Source organism: Pterocles gutturalis, unplaced genomic scaffold (genome assembly GCF_000699245.1).
Source record: "Pterocles gutturalis isolate BGI_N339 unplaced genomic scaffold, ASM69924v1 scaffold20202, whole genome shotgun sequence".
Lineage (NCBI taxonomy): Eukaryota > Metazoa > Chordata > Aves > Pterocliformes > Pteroclidae > Pterocles > Pterocles gutturalis.
Window position 1 is genome coordinate 21,848 of NW_010110674.1, and position 9,539 is coordinate 31,386.

Sequence of the window (9,539 nt, forward strand, 5' to 3'; positions counted from 1 at the left end):
CAAAACCACCCAACACAAACCAAACAAAAAAACCCAAACAAAAAACACAAGATAGACAGAGAGAAAGTGCAATATAGTCAAGTTTATTTGTTCTTATCTGCCATTCCACTTTCCAGGTAACCATCTCTGACAAGTCCTAAAATTTGAGATTATTACCCACTTCAGACGGGGAGCCACCAAGTGCTTAGAGGCTACAAGTCAGCCGATTACTACCATTGTGCCTCAGTATGAGGTAGTAGCTTCAGCTTCCTGCTTTGAAATGAGGAAGACCAGCAAAAAATGTATGGTGTTTTTTTGCTGGTGCATAATTTGAGTCAGCTGTACTAGAATAACACAACCTGAGCTTTGTCTGTTTAGTGATTCAAACCAGACTGACCCCAGCACCATAAAGATATGGTACTGCTTTGAATATAAGGATGTTGTGCTATGAGGCACTTTGTCCCTCACAAGAATTATGTGCTGGAAAAATCTGACTTGCATGTGATTTTTGTTTGTGTAATTGTATCTTATGGCTGCTTGAAGGGCCCTTAGCTCCTCCCTCATGTGGAGAGAATTAACCTGTTCCTCAGTGGGAGCCTTGGATCTTGCTGGAGAGCTGTGCCCAGCAGTGGCTGCACCTAAAACAGACCTTCTGTTGCAGCTGCAGGACAAGCTGCTGGCACCTCAGTGTTTCTGATAGGAGGCTTGCACTGATTTTATCTTCCCCAGCCACCTGAAACCTATGTACTAAGCAGGTTCAGTTTCTGGTTTTTTTTTTTTTTTTTTTTTTTTTTTAAGGATGGGCACCGCCTGTCTGGCAACCACTTTCCTGAAAAAGCAGGGTTTTCTGTAGCAAGCTAGGAGGTGAAACCATGCTTGGGAGGTCTGGCTGTTCATGGTGTCATGCGCAGGACTGATCTGGGAGGTTGTGGGTGGGCAGCGTGTGTGTGGCACGGGGAAGGGAGCAGGGGCTGAGGATGGCTGTACTGTCATATGTAAAAGAGAAGGGTGGGTGGACTGTGGAGCTCTAGAAGGTGGCTAAATATTTAAATACTGACTTTGCTACTGACTTTACTACTGACTTTACTATTTTTGGTTTGTTCTGCTGTCACTTAAAAAGGAATGCATTAAATTTTGGCCAAGGGTGGTACACTTAGAAACCAGCTTTTATATTTACATTTCTTCCTGCTCCTATCTCTCATGTTTAGTTTTTTATTAACCAATGCTTTTGCAAGAAAAATGCTGGGACGGCATTTTCAATCAAAATCAGGTAGATTGGCACACTTTGAAGTGAAACAATGTCCTGTGAAGTTCCGTGGAGATGGGTGTTTATCTGCTCTGTGTACATAGCAACTGTGTGTTCCTGGCTGTGGGAACAGGTACTCGCATGTCTTCATATCTTGGATATACACTGTATTTATGGTCTTAAGTAACTTTCCACTACTTTCACCAAAATCCAGGATGTGATTTATGTGTATGTAGCAGTTGGTCAAATCTGAAAGTCTGTTAAAGTCCATTGGATTATGCAGAGGGCAAAATAACCCAGATGCATAAAACAGGAGCAAAACAAGCATTATGATCCAAAAAAGGTGTGTTGAAGAAACTCTTCTTAGCTTTATTCTGCTTTGAGCAGTAATTTTACTTCCACGTCATTACAGCTGTTAAATCACCTTTTTCCCCAGCTTTGCCATTCTCATCCTCAGAGCTGAAAACAGAAAACAAATAAAGCCATTGCATTTTAAGCTTTCTATTTCTTCTTTATAAATCTCCTTATTTAGAAAAATGAAGAATACACGTACCTCCGGTGGTTAATCCAGCAGAATAAGCATTGTTTTAATGTTATAGAAAGAAATCAGTAAAAGGCATTAGTTCTGGTAATTTTGCAATAACGTGAGTATATTAAGAAATTACTCAATTATCACAATTTGAAAATTAGCACAGCTCTTTTCTGTTTTGTTTCTGTTACCTTCACTAAGGCGTTGCAGACAGATGGTATTGTCCTTGACTAGATGCTGACAGATTAAAAGGATGCATGAATAATTAAACAAACTCTTTAAGCTAAACTCCTCAGTGGGAGCTGTAGCTGTTTGGAAGCCTTTTTTCTTTTGTGTTGATGGTCATAGAAAACTTTACTCTCTTCCTGGTGTAGTGAGTCAGAGTGGGAGTTAGTCATATTCCTGAATTAAGTCTGACAGTTAACTTATACTGATGTTTGTACAGATACTGACTGTCTGTAGCTGGCTATAATGTGGGTTACTTTGAAAGTGACAGTGCAGGGCAGATGATTAACTGTTAAGGTTGTTTTTAGAACAACAATATAATGCTGCTGTTTGATATGTAAGAGCCTCCGTTAACTTAGTATCTGTACAAACATCAGTATGACTGTCTGTAGCTGGCTATAATGTGGGTTACTTTGAAAGTGACAGCGCAGGGCAGATGATTAACTGTTAAGGTTGTTTTTAGAACAACAATATAGTGCTGCTGTTTGATATGTAAGAGCCTCCCCCCACCATGTAGTTGATCTGAGAATGCAGTCGGAATAATCTCCAGCTCTGACCTGTTAGATTGAAGAATCACCCAAAATAGGATGTCTCATTCCTTCATCCTGCATATGTGTCTGTACTGGGAGACAGGGGGTCAAAGCAGCTGTTTACTCGACTTATGCATGTCAGCAAATGTCCAACTTGAGTTATGTTTTGAATGCTGGAGTTGTTGCAAATCAGAAGCATCTGAGCGTAACTTCATATCACAGGGCCACCGATGTTAAGCTAGCTCTTACAAAGACCCTGTGTACTGTTTGCAGACCAACGAATTCTGAAGGATTCGAGTCCTGGTTGTGGTTTGAGAGAGGAATCAGTCTGGTGCTTCACATACGGCCAATAGTCCCCCTTTGTCTTGCTCTATGCATTACAGAAACAGATAGCATGTGTGAATCTTTCTCTGTTAAAAAGTTTTGTTGTATGTTAATTTCTTCAAGGCAAATGGAGCCAGGCCTCCACTGCGTTTTTTGAAGGTTTCACAGCTTCTAGTAGTAATCTAGCTATCTGCCAAAAGCCTTGGACCCTCATGTCCCATGAGAGCCTGTTCCACACTGTCACTATGTTTTACTGCCTATTCAGCTTCAGTTCTTCCTTTTCTTATTCATTCCACTATGTCTAGCCTTTGTTCCTCCCCAAGGACTTTTAAGTTATCTCATGAGTATTGAATCTTTGAAACATTTGCACGTTAATTCATTTGACTGAAACTTAAAGAAAAAAATAAGCTCTAATAATGCAAAGCACTAGTATCCTAATTATAGCATTGTTATCCTTCTCTGTATGGTTTTTCTGGGGGCATGTACTTTGAGATATTGGTCTCCCACCAAGCTCATGGGAAAAGGAAAGTTGCTCCCTATGAAATTCTGTCAGTTTGGAGAGCTGAAAGCTCCTAATTTAATCTGATATTTCTCTATGTAGATTGGCACGTGGAACGATTCCTCTACCTCCTAGTTGTCCTTGGCCATCACCTTTTCAGTAACTTGCTCTGAAGGTTTATTTCTTTTCCAAAGCGAGATTGTTGCATAAGTGACCATCACTGGCCTGTCCTGTGCTTCCTTGCTTTCCATTCTCTTTCAGAGAGTCCTCAGTGCCTGTTTAATGTTCAAATACTGCAATTGCATCCCACAGCTTTCATTTCAGAGAGGATTATTTTTTCTGTTGTACAGTTTGTCGTTTTGGTAATGAACGATGAGGTACCAAAAATAACTTTGACTCTCCTCTTTTCACTGGTAGTGTTAAGGTGAACCTGCTAGGTTGGGCATCAGTGGCTGCTTTGAAAACAGTTTATTTCCCTAAGAAACAGCCCTGTGTAATACATTGTTCTAGGTTTAAGAGGCTTTCCTGGTTTTGTTTCCTTTTTAGAAGTCACAGTAGGATTACAGGACTGCTTGGGAAAAACTGACTCACTTCCTGGCATTTTCCACTGATCAAAATGTCCCAGGGAGTGGCAAGAAATAGGTGGAGGGGTAGACAGAAATTGGCTTAGTTCCAATTTCTGCTGGGCACTTAAGACGCTCACTTGGAGCCAGTGCTGATTGTTCGGGTATATTTTTGAGGTAGTTGCTAAACTGCTTTTAATTTAATTGGGATCCGTTTTTTCCCAATTGGCTAGTTTCTCCTTGGTAGAATACTTGTAACTACGTGGGTAAGACCAAATACAGATTAACAGAACAGATCCTCAAATGTCTTTGCTAGATTTACACTTGTCTCCCTTCCCTGAAGGTCAGTGTTTGTCTTCCACTAACCTCAAAAGAGAGAGAACCTAAATTGTATGGGTGGCAGGGAAAAATGAAGATGTTTCAGATGCTTCTTTCAGGAGAGAAAAATAAACAAAGATTGTTACAGATAGAGGTGCTCAGCTAACATCTCATGTCCTGTCTGTGGCCCACCTGCCAGCTTGTAGGTAACTTTTGGAAGCAGCTTTCCCAGGATCTCTTCAGGAGCACCCATGCTGGGGGCCATACGATGAATACATTGTTCTGGCAGCAACCAGCTGGTGGGTGGGTGAGTGTTGTTTCTCCACTGTATGCCTGTACATATGTGAGGGGGAATTAAGGGACTATCCCCAAAATATAATGGGCTGAAGTAGTTGCTGGAGCGGTTTGTCTTGCTTGTGCCGGCTACTTCTGCTTTCAGTTGCTGACAGGAGCCTTTGTTCCTGGAGGACACGTGGAAGCGCACAGATGACAGGATTGGTGCTTGAGAGGAGCAAAGGTCCTCTCAAGTGATTGAAAAAGTGCAGTGGCCTCACTGAGGGGAAAGGCTGGGTAGTACTGCTGGAACATTTCAGGCTGTTGTGTGCATGGCTGCACCAGGTTGATACTCCCGTAAACTGGGAGCGTTACTTACAGAATAGCTCTTCCCAGCCAGCCCATACTGATGTGAAAATACTTGAAACTCCTTATATGGTCCAATGACCACCCTCTCTCCTGGCTTCACCTGTATTGTAAAGAAATGCTGGGCTGCCACTGTGGCTTTAGGCAGGGCCCAAACTTACACTGTTGCTGCCGAATTGCAAAATTATTCAGAATATAGTCTGGAAGAGGAGCAGAGAGGGAGTGTGGGATCAGGACCCCAATATTCCTATAATTCAAGCACAGTGTTCTTTCCTTGAAGTGGAATGTGACTGCTGTCTGAAATCTGTTCTGTAAATATACCTAGATGCAGTTTAATTGTATGCGTTAAAGTGCAACATAATCATAAAGAAGAGCTTGCGGTGTTTCTGGAAGTCCTTGCTATTGTTTTTTCAACCTTTTAGTATAAAACTTCGTAGTAAAGAAATAGACACCTTAAGTATTAATAGAATACAAAAAGTGCTAAAAAATAACACTATGGACTGTATGGACTAAGCACATATAGAGATGAAAACTGCTTCGTTGTATTCAGAGTCTATAAAAATATCTAACTTGGGTTAACAAAAAATGTTAAAACTTGCATAAATACTGTCAAGGCAAGGCTGGCAATGCTGATTCCAGAAAAATGCAAAGTAAAGCTGGTTATTAAACAGTCTTTCTGATTTAAGGAGCAATTGAGATTGTCTAGGAAGTAGTTAGAACACAGACAGGCACAAAAACATTCCAGTGAGGAGACAGTGTTAAGAAGCAATGCTGTTAGTTACCTGGTGGAAATGAAAACCAATTCGGCTAATTGAGGTTGCATTAATGGAAATTTAATTATCACTTGAAAGAGAACTTTTAATCTTTGAAGGTTACAGAAATGTCTCTTCTGAGATAGTTTATTTTCCAAATTTTGATATGGTAACTAGCGCATTGCTAAACATGAAATAATTCAACAGTACCAAAATGCAGATTGGCATTTGTTAACAAAGAAGAGCAAGTAAATTATTAGTAATTGCATACAAGTCCATGAAACAATACAAACAGTGAAGTGAAACAGTTACTAGCAGGTAAGAGCAGTATCAATTTACTACATGAGCGAACAGCAGTGACAGGGTTTTCCTTTTCTGTTACCTGTTAGTGAGGGATCTTCAGTGCCGTCTCCAGATACCTGGCCGTGAAGATGATCGTGGTGTGTTGGTGAGCTTAAGCGTTCCTCTTGTTCTCGTAGGGAGATGGAATTTTTGTGGGGTACCTTGTTCAGGCTCATGCCCAAACTGCTCACAGGGTTTGTCTGTAGGGCTTCTGTGGTTTTCCTGCTCGGTGGCTGATAAACCTGACTATAGTGACCTACGGGATGATATGCTGGTTTCTCAGATTTGCTGTCATCATCATCATCATCATCAATGATAACTAATTCTGCACGGATAACCCCGTCATATCGTGACAACTTTTGGTCTGCTTCTGCATCGTCATCATCAATGCGCTGATAACCCATGAAAATCATTGTTACTGGTTCAGAATCATCCACGTAACATGGTACAGCTTGGACAATGCTGTACTGAACATCTTCCTCATCTTGAGGTGTTGGAGGTGTTTCATTAAGACGGCAGGGACTTGAAAACCTTGTCTCATTATGTCTTTCTCTTGTATTCTGGTAAGGTTTTAATTCCTCATGTGCAGCTTTTCTTTCTTCATTATGTATCATCCTCTTCTCAGGATTAGTGTGCACTTGCTTCTCTGAACAGGAAAGAACTGGAGAGGGAGATGTTGGCTGTATTACCTTTGGAAGATCAACCCCATTCTCTTTATGTTGCTGCATAAAGGGCTCTCTTTTAGAGGAGAATTCTGTGCGATGATTGGCAAATCCATTCATTTCTCTTCTGTGAGTGTCTTCCAGTTTTGGTCCAGGGACTATTTTGTCTTTCTGAGGAGTAACTGGCCTGCAAAACTTGTTTGCAAACACAGGCTCATGATACTCTGTGGGAGATTGGGAATTTTTTTCAGTGGCCTGCCGTAGCAGATCCTCCACCTCAACAGGAGCAAGTTCATCCATCCCATTTTGTGTTGTGCTGCCATTTGAGGACACTGCATAGACTGACTTCCTGCCATCGTCATAGACTTTAATTCCTGTCTCTTTAAACTCCTTTGAAGGAAGAGGTATTGTTGATAACACTGTGTTTTCTCCCGTCTTCATGTCTTTTTCAACTTTAATTTCCATGGCAAACAATGCTGTTGAAAGAAACAAGTGCTTAAACTGATAAAGCAGCAGTTGCAAGCAATACTATAGAAGAGTTCCAGCAGTGATGGAGAATGACTGTTAGAATGAATTATCAAGTACGTGAAATTACCACATATATAACCAGTATATTAGATTCTCATTTAGAATGCCCCCTTCCATCCTGTCAAAACATGAAGTGGAAAAAAATAGTTTCATTTGGATCTAATTCTGTGAGGAAAAATAAGGTGTTGAGGGACCAGTTTTCATCACGTGATTTACTGAGAAAGCCAGACTTAACCTCGGCCCTGGTGTCGTGCTGGTTAGTAGCAGTTGAAAGAGCTGAACATGCTACAAAACTAAAGTCTTGGGCACTCAGAAGGGTTTGGAAGCTTTGTAGCAGTTGGGAGATAACCAGACACCTGCCGGCTGCCCATAGGTGTAAGTGCAGATAGAAAATGTGAAATGTGTGATATGAAGGGAGGAACCACTTAAAGTTATGCCAGGTAGAGGAACAAAGTACTGGAAAGAAGTGTCAATGTTGAAAAAACACTTGATGCTTATTCTCAATGGCACATACCTTGCACCCATGTCCCACCTTTTTGATGCCCTCACTGGTAACATGACATAGCTTAAGTGAGGACAACACTGTCCCATATCTGTATGTTTATCCTTCCCTTAAAGTGTATTAGATTCAATATATAGGAAGTCTTTGGACATATTGACACCCTTTGGAGTTACTAATAAGCAGTACCTTTCCTCTTTTCCTCGTCGGTGGGAGCATGTGCTGAACTTTTCAGTGCAGAAGGCCTGAAAGACTTGGGAAGGTCAGGTATGCTGGTGTATATGTAGTCTGCTGCCTCTGAATAAAGATCCACAAAGCATTTAGTATGTTTTCACTGACTTCTACAAGAATCTTTTTTACAATATTTTTTTTGTCTAAACATACCTTTTTCAAATCCTGCTTTTTCAGTCTTCACAGACTAGGAAAGAGAACCATTAACAATAAGTGTGATTAGTCAGTTTTAAGATGTTAATTAGACAGTGCTCTGCTTTACCTGACAGTTTTAACTTTCTGTGTGCATGGCTTCATACGGAGAAGGGGCTTAAAACTGGAACCTGCTCAGTTGCAGCACAGCAAGGGAGAAAGTGAAATTTTTCTGGTTTTTTCTCCCAATTTGGTTCCAAGTCACACAGGGAAGGACAGGACATTACAGAGCATTAATCAGTGACACAGCCTCACACTGTGGCCCAGGCTGGTTGTCTACTTTGGCTTTCCAGTTGTACTTATCTCCCTGCACATCACTAGAAAGAGAGAGTGTGAGTGTTTAAGAACAACTGGAGAACTGAAGTTTAGTTTCATCACTATATTTTTGAGATTTTAAGACGATTTTGAAATATCAAAATGACCTTTTGACAAAGACCAATGACTGATAATATTGTTGTGTTTCACTAAAACCTCTCTCAGGGACTTGGGGGAAAGCGTGATGCGGTTTAGCTGGGCGCATCACCTGAAGGACTACGGGTACATCAGCCTCTGTCCCTGTTGTGTCTGTCTCTGGCTGAGATGCAAAGTTCCTGGTTGGTGTCAGTGGCCGTACTATTTTTTTTTTTTTTTTTTGAGACGTGCTATAAATGAGTAATGATAGGAATTGCTTCCCCACCCCCCATAAACAAGCAAATGGAGACACTTGGATGCTTGAACAGTATAACAACTTGACCCCCCCTTGCATTTGAACAACAGTCACTTTAGACAAAAGCTCATGAGCACTCACAGGATCCAGCTAGTTCCCCTCTCCCTGGTTATTATGATGAATGAGTATGAATTCTACTTCTAGAGTAATTTGGCACTAACCTTTATTATATCTTCTGTTGTTTTCTCAACAGACTTAAGTTTCTTTAAAATTGCTTCTTCCTTAGCTGAGACTTCCATTTCCTCTCTTTCCAGAGCCTCAATTTCCTTTTCCAGTCTGTAATCACAATTCCCTTCAATTTAATAGCAGTCAGAGAACAATATTGCAGATTCAATATATTGTGAATATGGACATTAGTGGAGCTGGTTCTACTTACCCTGACAAATTTTGCTCTGAGATTAGTTTATAATTTCAATGCATCAGGAAAAACTGAAATAGTGTTCTTATTTTAAAAAAAAAATACGTACCTGCCAGATTCCTTCAGAGCCTACTTTGGAAACAGTGGCTGAAATTAATTCATTATTCAGGAGGGAATAGATAAGGAATATAGGCCTCCACAGCATTTCCTCTGAGAAAATTTTCTCTCCTATTTTGTCTCAAGAAATGTGATTACTCTATTGTAATTGAGATGTAGGAACCTAGGAATCAGACACCAGGGTTATGACTTCATTTTTCTCTTAATTTTGGATGCGTACTTGTACACATCATGAAAAAAAGAAATTTTTTTTTGTTGTGAGAAAGACGAATGTTTTTGTACCTGGTAGTACTTAAAGGG

At 40.6% G+C, this 9,539-nt stretch overlaps 1 protein-coding gene across 1 annotated transcript; it reads right to left on the bottom strand.

Moving 5' to 3' along the window:
- Positions 1–1,547: 1,547 nt before the first annotated feature.
- On the bottom strand, positions 1,548–9,040 carry PALMD (palmdelphin). The gene is made up of 5 exons (XM_010073482.1): positions 8,926–9,040; positions 8,020–8,053; positions 7,825–7,932; positions 5,987–7,084; positions 1,548–1,684 (listed from the first exon to the last, which is right to left on the bottom strand). Exons 1-5 carry the CDS (start codon positions 9,001–9,003, stop codon positions 1,641–1,643), a joined length of 1,362 nt encoding a protein of 453 aa, XP_010071784.1. The 5' UTR covers positions 9,004–9,040; the 3' UTR covers positions 1,548–1,640.
- Between the last annotated feature and the right edge of the window lie 499 nt (positions 9,041–9,539).

What these genes read in the sequence shown, in the direction of transcription:
- PALMD (XM_010073482.1), bottom strand. Translation starts at nt 9,003, where the DNA reads ATGGAAGTCTCAGCTAAGGAAGAAGCAATTTTAAAGAAACTTAAGTCT. An exon ending in CAACAGAAGATATAATAAAG is followed by an intron (nt 8,054 to 8,925) that starts GTTAGTGCCAAA and finishes TCTCTTTCCTAG; the next exon opens with TCTGTGAAGACTGAAAAAGC. An exon ending in AAAAGCAGGATTTGAAAAAG is followed by an intron (nt 7,933 to 8,019) that starts GTATGTTTAGAC and finishes ATCTTTATTCAG; the next exon opens with AGGCAGCAGACTACATATAC.